At 34.0% G+C, this 16,044-nt stretch overlaps 1 protein-coding gene across 2 annotated transcripts in view; it reads left to right on the forward strand.

Moving 5' to 3' along the window:
* LEMD3 (LEM domain containing 3) overlaps positions 1 to 16,044 on the forward strand; it is a 79,391-nt gene that overhangs the window by 40,103 nt on the left and 23,244 nt on the right. For both annotated transcript variants that reach the window (XM_021922567.2, XM_003906727.5), the window contains exons 2-4: positions 1,792 to 1,829; positions 6,528 to 6,594; positions 9,111 to 9,178. In XM_021922567.2, the coding sequence (XP_021778259.1) occupies positions 1,792 to 1,829; positions 6,528 to 6,594; positions 9,111 to 9,178 (173 nt within the window). The remainder of the gene's footprint in view (positions 1 to 1,791; positions 1,830 to 6,527; positions 6,595 to 9,110; positions 9,179 to 16,044) is intronic.

A 16,044-nucleotide genomic window follows, 5' to 3' on the forward strand; every position in this document is an offset into this window, starting at 1 on the left:
AAGCACTAACTGTGTGTCTAGTACTATGCTTGGTTCTGGGCATGCACATGTGTATAACACACTCCCTGTCTTGAGAAGCCCACAGTCTGGTGAACATTCATAATTTACAGTTACGCTTTTATGGAGCTACTCAGAGAGCTGATTTTCCATTTGATAGTCTTAACAAAAAGTAATTTTGCATGTAATCAAAAAAGCAATACTAGCATGACTTTTCTTCATAGACATTAAAACTTCTTTTTGGAACTGCACATTTATATTTTTAAGAATCGTTCTTATAAAGAGCAAATACTTCTTACACTTCGTATTGTTTGGCTAATTTATTGTCATTTGGCCAAATGACAAGGCATTTTTTTGGTAGTATATTGAGCTAAATATAGCTGTTCAATGTTTACATTGAAAAATTAGTATTATTAAAAAGGGTATCTTTTTAGTCCATGTGTTCTGATCATTAACATTTTGTTTAATCTTGAAGCTGTATTATTTCTTCTCCATATTCCCCTTTTGAGTACTTTTGATGTTCTGTAATATCTTTCAAAACTTTTTCTTTCCCAACATTAAAATCCTTTGATGTATAGAGAAACATCGTTTAAAAATCCATTAGCAAGATCCCTTATGATGATAACAGGATACATTTTTTTTTCCTTGCTCTTTTATTGTACCTTGTTAAGCTGGTCTCACATGAACTTTCTTAGAATCAGGCAGTTCCTGGTTCCTATGGGACTTCCTGTTTTCTCAAATAAAAATAGAAAAGCATCTCAGAAAGGAAACCTGGTCAGTGTGAACTACTTTGTGAGATCAGTTAGTCTTAGTCGTAACCTGGAGTATACAGATATATAGTCTATATAAAATATAAAAGTTTACAGGTATCTGAAAGCTTTGAATATTTTTGTATGTGATATTAAAATAAACAAAATGATAAGGAGAAGATTCTGAATAAAAACCCTGAGAGGTGCTACATATTCAGCCATAAACATTTTTGTATCTTAATTTAGAGGTGAAGGAGGGGCATAGGGGTTGGATGGAAAGTGGTAAATCCTTTCCTTATTATGTAATATTTTATTGGGCATTTGGAATTGTCTAATACTGAGACTTAATGCTTAGTTACTTCGATCTGTATTTTTTTTTTTTCTTGCCACTTTTTCAGATGTTAGCAAGGATTAGGAAGGTGGATTTAAAAAAATTAGAAGTCAGAATTCTAAATGAATTATTTAGTTTTAAAGCATCTTATAGATTTCTTTCAGTAGTTAACTGCTTCTTACTCTATATTTTGAAGTGAAATCAAGTTAAGGTGGAAACAAATGATATAGTCATTAACAGTAATAATAATGAATAGTGTGTATTGAGTGCATATTAAGTGCTTGACACTGTGTCAAACATTTTATCTTGTTTATCTCATTTAATTCTGACAACAACTGTATAAGGTAGGTATCATTGTTATCCATACTCCTTTAAATAAGAAACTACAATTTCGAGTAGCTAATTAGATGTTAGTTCAAGGAGACATTACTAATAAGTGGTAGAGGTGGAGCTGGGACTTGAACTCAGCTTCTGTGACACCAGAGCACCTGATCTCAGTGATGATGAGAAAAACCACTAATTCAGAGTGAGAATGATAAGTGTAACTCTGAAAAATTACTTCCCCAACCATTATTATCACCAGTTTGTTTACATTTGGTTTGCATATTTATATCTAGTTTTAGCAAAGTACGTGCTGGCATTTCAGAGAGTTTGTTTGGGGGATTTTAATTCTTAAGTGATGCTAATACTTCTCTTTTTTTCTTTCCTTGATAGTAGAAAACCCCTTTGGTGAAACATTTGGAAAAATACAAGTAAGTAAATGATCATAGTACTGATAATTTCATGTCATGTTTTATATGATAAAAGCATTAGAATACTATCAACTAAAAAAAGTAATTTTAAAGTTATTTTAGTCTAAAACAATAGGTTTTATCAAGTAAAAAATAGTAATTTTAGGGTTATTTTAGTCTAAAACAATAGGCTTTCTTATTCTGAGTGTTCCTTAACTGTAGTATAATTAAATCTGACACAGATTTTCTCTTAAGAGCTGAACTGTTTATCGCTTTACTGTAAAAGACAACTGCCAAGTAAAATGGGAGTGGCATATCATCAGTGGATCTTATCTTACACTTAAAAGTATACCTATTGCCTGTAGTTGTTGGATACCTTAGCAGTTTTTGTCTGTTTTGCCCTCATTTTATCTCTTTGGATCTTCTGCATATTGGCATGCCTATTCGACCATCAAAAGGACTTAGAAAGACAGCACGTCCTTCAGGCTATTTCTTTAATTTTTTAAAGAGTGCTATAATACTAATTTTAACCTAAATCTTATTTATGTAAAAATATTTTTCACTTACCCATCATTACAGGGACTTCAGAGATTAAGATGTTTAAGCTTGTAATTAGTTGTTAATTTTTAATTATAGGAACTGTTATATAGACTTGCATAGAAAACATTATTTGTTGTACTGAAGGATGTGTAATAATGTGTAATCACATCCATAGAATATTACTTTCTGTTGTTAAAGTGGAACTCTGAAATGATTAGTAATATTCTATTGTGGTGATAATTGTTTAAAACAAAGTTGGCTTTTTCAGTTGCATTATTAAGTGTAACAGTGCTACAGTGTCATAATTTAAATTTGGTACAGTATACTTACTGAACATTGGAAATAGAAGACTATTTTTTCTGTTTAATTTTCCCCAAGGAGGAAACTGAAGTTCTGAACTTCTGAATAATAGTAATAATTACAATGAAGATAGTGGCTGTTTACTTATATTAAATGCTCATTCTGTACAGGGCCCCTTGCCAAGTTGTATTAGTCTGTTCTCACGCTGCTAATAAAGATTTACCGAGACTGGGTAATTTATAAAGGAAAGAGGTTTAATTGACTCACAGTTCAGCTGGGGAGGCCTCACAATCATGGCAGAAGGTGAAAGTCATATCTTACCTGGTGGCAGGCAACAGAGTATATGCAGGGCAACTCCCCTTTATAAAACCATTGGATCTTGTGAGACTTATTCACTATTCATCACGAGAATAGCATGGGAAAAAAAGCCACCCCATGCATAATTCAGTTACCTCTCACCACTACCTCCCAAAACACGTGGGAATTATTACAATTCAAGGTAACATTTGGGTGGGGACACAGAGCCAAACCATATCACAAGTGTCAAAATTCATTATTATTTAATCAAAGACATAATGCAAACAGTTAAAAATATCCTTGAAGAGAAAATTGGCTGAGGGTTAAAGAGGGAAATATTTAATGGTGATAATATATGAGAAAATTGGATAGAGTCACCCTATGGATTTTTCTCCCTCTAAAATGAAAAACAATAATCTGGCCCTTACTAAAACAGACAATTATAAAGTAGCTAATTCAAATTATAAAATTGCCTTTATTTAATGAAAGATTATTCGAAAGCTTATTGTTATAGTAGTTTAGGCCTTGTGGAACTCTACTACAGCCTGAGTTTGACAAAGCAATGACTGTAGGGATAGCCAGATAGTTAGACATTATAGCTAGATAGATAGTTAGAGAGACAGATCTAGAGAGAGAGCAAAGTGAGATAGATAGAGTAGTAAATCAGTATGACTGTAAACCAATAAGTATAGTCTTAAACAGTTGATTTAGATTATACTTTAGTCAGCCATTGGTACTAGCTAGTTTAGTGTACTTGTACTAAAGATAATTGAACCAAAACCTTTCTATTTCTTTCTCAAAATGTATTCATTCACTTAACAACATATATCATCATGCCACTGCACTCTACTACAGCCTGAGTGACAAAGCAAGACTCACTGCAGCCTCAACCTCCTGGGCTCAAGTTATCCTCCCACCTCAGTCTCCCAAGGAGCTGGGGCTACAGGTGCACACCACCACACCCAGCTAAATTTTGCATTGTTTTGTAGAGATGGGGTTTTGCCACATTGCCCAGGCTGGTCTCAAATTCCTGAGCTCAAGCAGTCCTCCTGGCTCAACCTCTGAAACTATTGGGATTTCAGGTGTGAGCCACTGCACCCGGCCTTAAATAAATTTTCATTGGAACGATAATTCTTGTAAAAAACTATAGTTGAGCTTTCTGAGTTCTTATGTTATTTGTATGAGAATTTAGCAGTGTGTGTGTTATCCAGTATGAGATCAGTTCCATCTGGTTAAGTGTTGTTGCTTGTACTTATCTAGTCCTGTGTAATATCTGTGAATCAAAAGCTAAAGTTTATTCCCAGGTCCCTCTTACGTTTATTAAAGATGTAATCAGAAGACAGATGCCAAATGTTTAAATTTTGTTTTGTTTTCGAAAGGGGAGTGAGGAAGGGTATGATAGGACATATAAAACAAAAAGAAAGAAACTTTCTGTTACTTTAATCCCAAAATTTAACTAGATTCACCTTGGTTTTGTGTGTCACAATCCATAAGCTACACTATCATTGGAACACCTACTCATCCTGTTATGTTGAAGTTATTTATTAAAAATGATTTTGTGGTTTAATATATCAAAATGCTTAGATTTCAGAATCCTGAGTTTCAGCCCCTGCTCTTACTTTTTTTTTTTTTTGAGACGGAGTCTCGCTCTGTCACCAGGCTGGAGTACGGTGGCCTGATCTCTGCTCACTGCAACCTCCGCCTCCCAGGTTCAAGTGATTCTTCTGTCTCAGCCTCCTGAGTAGCTGGGACTACAGGTGCATGCCACCACGCTTAGCTAATTTTTTGTATTTTTAGTAGAGACGGGGTTTTACCATCTTGGCCAGGCTGGTCTCGATCTCTTGACCTCATGATCCACCCACTTCAGCCTCCCAAAGTGCTGGGATTACAGACGTGAGCCACCGCACCTGGCCTACTCTTACTTTTTGACATCTAATTTTTGCAGTTTGAATTTTTGTTCTTATGTGAAGGTAAGGACTGGCTTGATTCAGAATCTGAATAAGATAAAGTTGAGGCAAAATATATATATGTGTGTATATGTATGTGTGTGTGTGTGTATATATATATATAGGAAGGCAAGTAGTAAACTGAATGAATAAGTAACTTATCTCAGTCAACCATCTGACATAAAACCAGCTATTCTGGTGGTAGGATCTTGGCACTTTTGATGAGTTTTCTTCTTAGTATAACTGATTAAATCTGCAGTGACAAAAACATGCCACCTATAGTGTGCAAACATGTTCTCTTCTGTCCCTGAACATACACCAGAAAATAAGTGGATGAGGTTGCGTGTTATTAGACATATAAATGTTATTTTTCCAGCCTTTTATATCTTGCTTCAATTTGCTCCATAATCTGTTCATCCAGTAAATCTGTTTTGTTGGAAACTTCAGGAAGACAGAAAATAATAAAGACAGAGCCCCCTGATGAATCATGGATTTATTTTAGATAGTGCAATAAACTATTACCCCTTCCCCAACCTACCCTCCTCCATCATTTATATGAGTCCCTCTTGATCATAATTGCTCTTAAATTGGGGGTCTTGTTGCTTTAGACTACTTGGCAGGTACTTAGGCTGTACCATTGCAATAATTCTCTATCTAGACTCTTTATACAATTATTTCTGCTTCCAGGCCAGTCTATACATTCTACATTCTGGCCGGATAGTATTCCTGATGTACAAGTCTGTTTTACTCTCCTGCTAAATTTTCAGAATGAAGTCAAACTCTCTGTGTTCCTATCCAAGGCTGTCTGGTAGTTAATACTAAACAACTTTTCTAGTAGTTTGCAGAATCAAACTAGGCTACTGGTTATGTAAGAAATATAACTAATGCTTTCATACCTTCATGCCCTTGCTAAGGGTCTTTCCGATTGCCTAGAATGCTGATCTGTTATTTTTTCCTTTGAAACCAAACTCAAATATTCTGTTCAATAGATTCTCTTCCCTCCTTCCCTTCCTCTGTATTTACAGAAGAAGGAGGGAAGAGAATCTTCTGTATTACTTTACAGTTGTTATATAACATTTAATATGTCTTTTGCCCTTGAGAACAGGAACCATCTTGTTCACTGGGTCTCTCGCTTTGCTGAGAGAACAGTTCTTAACTCCTAGTAGATGTTTGTTGAATGTTTGTTTCATTTTAATGGTTCATAAGTTTATACAGGGGCACCTCATTCCCTTAGTTTTATGTGGTTGAGTTAGATTAAAACAAGACATGAAGGGGGGCAGCCTTGATGAAGAAAACAGTCTCATATGAGCAGTTTACATAAGAATACATTGTGTAGAGGGGGTTGGGAACATTGCTTTGGTGATTGATGGAGTTTATTGTCTGTGAGACCTTTTTTAGCACTAACCTTATGCCAATTTTTAAATCATTCTCCAGAAAGTGAAATATTTAGAGCAATAGAGTCTTAGATTAAGGTTTCTTAAAAATATGGTGCCCATTACGTAAATATGAATTTGTCTTTCAGATTGTGTGGCTTCTATGATTTTAAATTTACTGCTTTTTCTTTTTGAATAAGAATTATTTGGTGTATTTTTTTTCTTGGAATTGGGTATTTCATAATAACTTCTTTTAATTTTAGGAAAGTGAAAAAAATCTTATGATGAACACATTGTATAAGCTTCATGATCGATTGGCACAGCTTGCAGGTAATTGTTTTAACTTTTGTAGTTGCTAAAAATGTTTTGAAAAATGTATGTAGCATGTTATTAGTAGAAAATCTTTTTCCAAGTCCAGTGTTATATTTGTGGAATATTTTTCTTTAGAAGTTTTTGTTACCTATACAAAGTGATTTTTGATTTTTACATGTGTATTTAATCAAGGCTTTTTTCCTGTCTTCCATCTGTATTAGAGGTTATATATATATATACATATTTATATATATTATATAGTTATAAAGTTGATAAAATTCTTTATTGCATTAATAGTAACAAAAAATCCTGAAAGTTTAAGTATCAGAGGAATTAGGTAAGCAATGAATTAACTAAAATATTGGATTAAATATACAAATGCAGATTTTCTTTTATTTGTTGTATAGGTATCATTCTGTTGGATAAAGTAAATTTATTCTCCTGCAGTTTTCTCTCCTGATTCATTGCATTTTCCTCGTATTCTGCTCGTAGCAATTCTTTGAGAGCTCTAAGGTAGTGAGCTTGTCTGAAATTGGAATAATTTATTATAAATGAATTGGTATCAAGTTTAGCACATATAAACTGCAGTAGCAGCTTATCTATTGCCTTTTTTTAGTTCTTTTTTAATTTTTATTTTACATATAATCTGAAAGAAGAGACTTGGATTCTTGTAAGCAGTCATAAGAAAAGAAAAATACAGTTTTCAAACTTTTCTATGTAGCAGATCTTTTGTGTAAACCAGATTATTGGTAGCAGCCTATAGGTAAATATGGAACTTCTCTGGTTGAATGGAAGTATTTAGGATCCTGACAGTTTCCCATTCTCTCATCTGTCTTTGTTTTGTCCATTAGGTGCTTAATTCTGGTCAGTTTTTTAAGCTTTTAATTCTGTATTATATTGCCAAAAGCCTTCTTTGCTTTGATTGTCATTCACACACTGCAAGCTAATGACATTTATTTGCTATACTGTAGCACTCAGAGATAGGTTAAGTATATGCTAGTTGTGCTAGCCAGGGATATTGCTAACACAAGCTTCTACAGGTATCTCTGTAGCATTGTTTTATCAAGTATGGTTAATGGCCAGCTAAATCAGCATAATCTGGTATGCTTTTAAAGATAAGATTCCTTCCCCTTGAGTAAGGGTCAGCAAGCTTTTTTTCTGTGAAGGGCCAGATAGTGGATATTTTAGGCTTTGTAGATTAGTTTGCCTCTGTCATAACCACTCAGTTATGTTATACCATGAAAGCAGCCATAAATACTACATAAGTGAATGAGCTTGGCTGTATTCCAATAAAACTTCCTTTATAAAAACCAGCAGTAGGCCAGATTTGACCCATGGGCTGTAATTTGCAGACCTCTGCTCTAAATCTATGGGATCTACATCTCTGAGGATGCACTAATAAACTTTCAAGACTTGTTCATTTAACAGGTACTTCTCCCCTTTTTATAGCTACTGATACTAAAATAATTACTTGAACAAAACTGAAATAAGAACATGGCAACTTTTATTTTAGAAACATTTGCCAAGGATTTTACTTTAATTATTCTACTTTCATGTTAACAAAACTACTTGAAAGACACAGGGAAGGGAAAACGTGACAATTGGAGTTCAATATGAGGATAATTTATTTCTAATAACTGCTTACAGTCTAAAGAAAAAGCTCTGAATTCTCTTCTTATCAACAATTAAAATAAAAGATAAATGTAGTTTTCCAGTGATTTATATGTAGCACATCCCTTTGTAGAAACCAGATCATAGGTGGAAACTTGTACCTGATTTCCCTGTTGATCTGTTATAACAATTTTTTTTTAAGATTTTTTTGAGACAAGATCTTTTCTGTCACTCAGGCTGAAGTGAAGTAGGGTGATCACAGCTTACTGCAGCTTTAAATTCCTGGAGTCAAGCTGTCTTCTCGCCTCTGCTTCCTGAGTAATTGGGACTACAGATGCACACCACCACACCTGGCTATGTTATAACAATTTTTAAGGCATGTACACCCCTTGCTAAAGATAGGATTAGTTATACTCTGAAAATGCACATACTTTAATTCATTAATAAATTCAAACTTACTTGAACCTTTAAATGATTAGCTTTAAGAATAGATGCGTAAAATAAGTTAGCACAATGAATTTGCTGAATTTTTTCCCTTTTAGGAATAATACATATTTCTGGAGGGCGTCTTGTGTGCCAAGATCTGTGGATAGGCATCAGTGTGACATAGTTCCTATAACAGCTTACAGTTTAGTTGGGACTATAAGAAAAAGATATGTTCCTGTTTGGACTGAAATGCATTTAAAAGTTGTGGTTAATGTAAGGGTAGTTGTTTGTTTATATTCTTACTGGAATTTCTTTGTTTATATTCTTACTGGAATCGCTTCTAGAAAGTATAAATAATATTGTTCTTGTTCTTTGTTTACTGATTATAATAATATAACCTATAATTGTATAATATATAAAATATTTGAATTAATTGTTTGTTTTCTTGTGTTTAAGAGAGTACTGATTCAAAATTAATGATATGCTAATCTTTCCAGGAGATCATGAATGTGGCAGTTCTAGTCAAAGAACGCTTTCTGTTCAAGAGGCAGCTGCATATTTAAAAGTAAGCAGTGAAATTAGAATTTTAATAGCTATATTTTAAAAAATTATATAAATCATTGCTACTTGTAAGAATCATATATTTGATTATTTTAATTGTACTGTTAAAAGCTTGGACCTACTGTTTGGTGTAATATGAGCAGTTATGAGAAGGTGAAATTGTGCAACTTTTTTTTTTTTTTTTGTGAGACAGAGTTTCATTCTTGTTCCCCAGGCTGGAGTGCAATGGCTGATGTCGACTCACTGCAACGTTCACAACCTGGGTTCAAGTGATTCTCCTGCCTCAGCCTCCCAAGTAGCTGGGATTACAGGCACCCACCACCTCGCCCAGTTAATGTTTTTTGTATTTTTAGTAGAGATGGGGTTTCACTATGTTGGCCAGTCTGGTCTCAAACTACTGGCCTCAGGTGATCCGCATGCCTCGGCCTCCCAGTGCTGGGATTACAGGCGTGAGCCACCTGTTCAATTTTTTTTTAGTTTGTTTTAGAACATTCTCTATGAGAGAATGCATATTAATTTGGAAAGGGTACAAAGAAACATTGGTCAGAGGGAAATTGAGATAGGTGAGTAGTAGCATGTAAGAAAGCAGGTAAACATCTAACCATTTATTTAAAATCTTCTGTCCCAGATCAGTTTCTTCTCAGAATACTAAGAGAACTTGCTGTTCAATATTCTCAACTACTGTAAATAATTTCTGGAAAATCTTAATGAAAGGAAAGGTGCTAGAAGATTAAAGATGGATAAATGTCATTCTGATTTCTCAGAAGTGGAAAGTGGAATTTGAAAACCATATAGGAAAGCTTGTTGTCAGTCCAGTTCCATAAAGATAATTTCATAAAGATATGAGTTCTTGCAAATGGAAATGTTGATCCCTGGAAGGTGGCTGGCATTTGAATGTGGACAAGTCATGCCATACAAATTTCATGCCTCCCATTCCCTTGCTAAAATTGTGGTAAAAAATACATAACATGAAATCTATTAACATATTTTTAAGTATACAGTACAACTATATGTGCATTCTTGTACGGCAAATCTCTAGAACTTCTTCATCTTGTATGACTGAAACTCTATACTCATTGCATGGCAGGTCCCCATTTTCCTCTGCCCCATATCCCTGGCAACCACCATTTTACTTTCTGCCTCCATCAGTGTGATTAACAGATACCTCATATAATTTTTGTCCTGTAACTGGCTTATTTCTCCTAGCATAATGTCTTCAAATTTCATCCATATTGTAACATGACAGTATTTCCTTCATTTTTTAAGGCTGAGTAGCATTTCATTGTATGTATACACATATTTTCTTTATCCAGTCATGTTGATGGGCTTTTAGATTGTTTCCACCTCTTGGCTATTGTGAATAATTCATCAATGAACATGGCAATGCAAATACTTCTTTGAGACTTTACTTTTAATTCTGTTAGACAAATACCTAGAAGTGGGATTGATAGATAATATGGTAGTTCAACTTTTTATTTTTTGAGGAACCTCCACACTGTTTTCATACTGACTGTACCATTTTACATTCCCTCCAATAGTATAGTAGGATTCCAGTTTCTCCACATCCTTACCATTTATTTGCCTTATAGCGCACTGTATTTTCAATTTATGTTTCCCTGATGATTACTGATGTTGAACATCTTTTCATATACCATTTACATACATATACATCTGTGTGTACATATAGCATATATACAACATATATGTAATACCCTATCTGTTGACCATTTGTATATCTTCTTTGGAGAAGTGCTGTTCAAGTTCTTTGCTGGTTTTTAAATTCGGTTATTTTGTTACTGAATTGTAGGGGTTTCTTATGCATTTTGCGTATTAACCGCTTGTCAGATACATGGTTTGCAAATATTTTCTCCCATTCCATAGGTTACTTTTTCACTCTTTCACTGTTTCTTTTACTGCACATTTTTCTATTTTTGCTTTTGGTGTCATGTCCAAGAAATTATTGCCTGTATCAACATCAAGAAGCTTTTCTTCTATGTTTTCTTCAAGGAGTTCTATAGTTTCAGGTATTACATTTAAGTCTTTAATCCATTTGGAGTTGATTTTTGTGTATGGTGTAAGATAAAGGTCCAGTTTGATTCTTTTGCATGTGGAAATCCAGTTTTCCTAGCACCATGTATTGAAGAGATTGTCATTTCTCCATTGCGTAGTCTGGCACCCTTGTAGAAGATTGTTGGATCATACATCAGTGGCTTTATTTCTGGTTCTCTGTTTTGTTCCACTGGTCCATTTATGTTTGTTTTTATGCTAGTACTACACTGTTTGGATTACTGTAGTTTTGTCATATGTTTTAAAGTCAGCGTGAGGCCTTTGTGGTTCCATATGGATATTAGGATTATGTCTTCTATTTCTGCAAAAAAACGCTTTTGGGATTTTGTATTGCTGTATTGCTTTGGGTAGTATAGTAATTTGAGTAATATTAAGTCTTACAATTCACAAACATGAGATGTCTTTCTATTTATTTGTGTCTTTTATTTCAGTCAGCTTTTTTTTTTGTAGTTTTCAGTGTATAAGTCTTTCACCTCCCTGGTAAAGTTTATTCCTAAATATCTAAATCTTTCTGATGCTATTGTAAATGGGATTATTTTCTTAACTTCCTTTTCAGATTGATTGTTGTTAGTGTATAGAAATGTAACTGATTTTTGTATATTGATTTTATATCTTCCAACTTAGCTGACTTTATTTATTCTAATTTTTTATATATATATATATATATATATATTTTTTTTTAGTAGAGATAGGGGTCTTACTGTGTTGCCCAGACTGGTCTCAAACTCCTTGACTCAAGTTATCCTCCTGCCTTGGCCTCCCAAAGTGCTGGGATTACAGGCATGAGCCACTGCACCCAGCCAACTAACAAGATTTTTTTGGTGGAATCTTTAGGGCTTTCTATGTATAAGATTATGTCACCTGTTTAGAGAGATAAATTTACTTCCTTCTAATTTGGATGTCTTTTATTTCTTTTTCTTGTCTAAGTGCTCTGGCTAGGATATCTAGTGCTATGACAGATAGAGATGGGAAAAATAGCCACCCTGGCATTCTTCCTGATCTTACAGGAAAATCTTTTTTTTTTTTTTTGAGACAGAGTCTCACTCTGTCGCCCAGGCTGGAGTGCAGTGGCATGATCTCTGCTCACTACAACCTCTACCTCCTGGGCTCAACTGATTCATGTGTCTCAGCTTCCTGAGTAGCTGGGATTACAGGTGTGTGCCACCACACCTGGCTAATTTTTTTGTATTTTTAGTAGAGATGGGGTTTCACCATGTTGGCCAAGCTGGTCTTGAACTCCTGACCTCAGGTGATCCACCCACCTCAGCCTCCCAAAGTGCTGGGATTATAAGCGTGAGCCACGGTGCCTGGCCAGTAAAATCTTTCAGTTTGTCACCATTGAGTATGATATTAGCTAAGGTTTTCCATGTATGACCTTTAATGTGTTGAGATAATTTCCTTCTATTCCTCTTTATTAAATGGTTTTATCATGAAAGGATATTGAATTTTATCAAATGCTTTTTCTGAATCTATTGAGATGATCATGTGATTTTAATCCTTTGTTCTATTAATGTAGCATACTCAATTTTGATTTTTGTATATTGAACTATCTTTGTGTCTGAGGTATATGATCCTGGTGTGTGATCCTTTTCATGTGCTTTTGAATTCAGTTGCTAGGGTTTTTTGAGGGTTTTTGTATCTCAGGGATTTTAGTCTGTAATTTTCTTATAGTATCATTGTCTGGCTTTGGTGCCAGAGTAATGCTGGCCTCATAAAATGAGTTTGGAAGTGTTTCCTCCTTTTCAATTTTTCGGAAGAATTTGAATAGGATTGGCATTAATTCTTCTTTAATAAAATAGATAATAAACTCAGAAATGAATTCTGATTTTTTTCTTAGTCTAGTTAAGGGTTTGTCAATTTTGATCTTTTCGAAAAACTCAGTTTTGTTGATTCATTAAATTCTCTATTTATTTTTGCTCCAATCTTTATTACTATTTCCTTCCTTCTGCTAACCTTAGGCTTAGTATGTTCTTTTTTTAGTTCTTTCAGATGTAAAGTTAGATTTCTCATTTGAGTTTTTTTTTTTTTTTTTTTAAAACATAGTCTTACCACTGTAAACCTCTCTCTTGGTATTGCTTTTACTGCTTCTCATAAATTTTGTTAGGTTGTGTTTTTTATTTTTTTAATCTTAATTTATAATTTTTCTTTTGATTCCTGCTTTGACCCAATGCTTGTTCTAGGAGAATGTTGTTTAATTTACATATATTTGTGAATTTCTCAGTTTTTCTCTGCTCTTGATTTTTAGTTTCATTTCATTGTGGTGTGAAAAGATACTTGGTAGGATTTTGGTCGTCTTTAATATGTTAAAATTTTTGTGGCCTAATATATGATCTAATTTGGAGAATGTTCCATGTGCACTTGATAAGAATGTGTATTCTACTCCTGTTGGATGGAATTTTCTGTATATTTCTGTTAGATCCATTTGATCTATAATCACTGTTCAAGTCTTCTGCTCCCTTATTGATCTTCTATTCATTATTGAAAGAGGGGTATTGAAACATCCTATTGTGTTGCTGTAATTTCTCCCTTCACTTTTGTCATTGTTTGCTTCATATAATCAAGTACTCTAATGTGGGATACATATATATTTAGAATTGTTAAATCTTTCAGATGAATTGACCCCTTTGTCATTTATATAATGAATGTCCTTCCTTGTCTCATGTGATGATTTTTTTTTTTTTTTTGAGACAGAGTCTAGGCCTGTCACGCAGGCTTGAGTGCAGTGGTGAGATCATAGCTTACTGCAATCTCAAACTCCTGGGCTCAAGTGATCCTCCTACCTCAGCTTCCCAAGTAGCTGGGGCTACAGACACATGCCACCACACCCAGCTAATTTTTAAACTTTTTGTAGAGACAGGATCTCACCATGTTGCCTTTAAGTCAATAATTTGTCTAATATAAGTATGACTACCCCTACTCTTTTTTAGTTATTATCTGCATAGAATATCTTTTTTCATCTTTTGGCTGCCAGCCTGTGTGTGTCCTTAAATCTAAGGTGTATACATGATAAAATTGGAGGTTTTCTTTTTAATTCATTCAGCCACTCAGTGTGTTTTGATTTGGGAGTTTAGTCCATTTACATTTAAAGTAATTACTAATAGGGAAGGACTTATATTGCGTTTTTTATTAAATATTTTCTCTCTGTATTATAGCTTTTTTGTCCCCTTTTTCATGTCTTACTCTTTTGTGTGTCTTTTTTTGTTTGTTTATTTTTGTAGTGACAAGCTGTGATCTCTTTCTCATTTTCTTTTTTGTGTCTTTTGTAGGCATTTGTGGTTACTATTGGGGCTTATATAAATCATCTTATATTCACAATGATATTTTAACCTGATAACACCTTAACTTTAGTCACATGGAAAGTCTCTACTTATATCTCTCTTCATTCTTTATATTATTGATGTCACAGATTACATCTTTGCATATTGTGTATCATCAACATATTTTTATAAAGTTTTTTACACATTTGTCTTTTAAATTATATATCACAATTAAGTGATTTACATACCACCATTACAGTGTTACATATTCTGATTTTGTCTATATATTTACCTTTATCAGCAAGCTTTATATTTTCATATGCTTTTGCATTGCTAGGTAGCATCCTTTCATTTAACTTGGCACTCAGTTTAGCATTTCTTATGAAGCAATTCTAGTGATGATTAACTCCCTTGGCTTTTATTCTGAAAAAGTCTTTATTTCTTCATTTTTGAAGGGTGGTTTTTCTGGATACGTAGTAGTCCCCTTTATCCATGGTTTTGCTTTTCACAGTTTCAGTAACCCCCAGTCAACTATGGTCTGCAAATATTAAATGGAAAATTCCAGAAATAAACAATTCATAAGTCTCACATTGTATGCCATTTTTAATAGTATGATTTACTACTCCCCTGACCCCCTCGCCCACACACACAGTATTCTTGGTTGGCAGTTGTTTTCTTTCATTACTTTGAATATGTTATTTCACTCTCTTCTGCTTTGTAAAGTCTTTTGGGGACTCCCTTGTATGTGATGAGTAGCTTGCATCTTGGCTGCTTTCCTCTCCTTGGGTTTCAACAATCTGAACATAACATGTCTCAATATGGACTTATTTTGGTTTATCCTCATTAGGATTCATTGGCTCCCTTGAGTCTGAATGCCCGTTTTCTTTTCCAGGTTTGGGGAGTTTTGGGCCTCAAATACATGGGTTTTTTTTTGTTTTTTTTTTTTTGTTTTTTGTTTTTTTTTTTTTTGCCTGTTTCTTTCTTGTCTTTCTGAAAGTTCCATATTACTTATATTGCTTATATTGGTTGGCTTAATGGTGTCACATTAAGTTCTTTAGACTTTCTTTACTTGTCTTTATCCTTTCTTCATTTTGCTTATCTGACAGAATAATTCCAAATTACCTTCTTTGAGTTTGCTGATTCTTTCTTCTGTTTGATACAGTCTGCTCTTGAACCCCTCTAATGAATTCTTAAATTCAGTTATTCTTTAGCTCCAAAATTTCTGGGTTTTAAAAATACTTTCTGTCTCCTTGTTGATATTCTTACTTGGTTCATGCATTGTTTTCCTGATCTTGTTGAGTATCTTTATGATGGCTTTTTTTGAATTATTTGTCATGTAATCCTTAGACTTCTACTTCTTTAGGATATGTTTTGGAAGTGTATTTTGTTTCTTTGACCATGTTTTTGTGGTTCTTCATGTGCCTTGTTACTTTGTGTTGGGATTCATGCATTTAACAACAACAGGAAAAAAAAAAACAACCCAGCCACCTTTGTAGACTTTGTGCAGGGAAAGTCTTTTACCAATATGTCTGTGTAGAGATTCTGG

The sequence above is a fragment of the Papio anubis genome, chromosome 9 (assembly GCF_008728515.1).
Source record: "Papio anubis isolate 15944 chromosome 9, Panubis1.0, whole genome shotgun sequence".
NCBI lineage: Eukaryota > Metazoa > Chordata > Mammalia > Primates > Cercopithecidae > Papio > Papio anubis.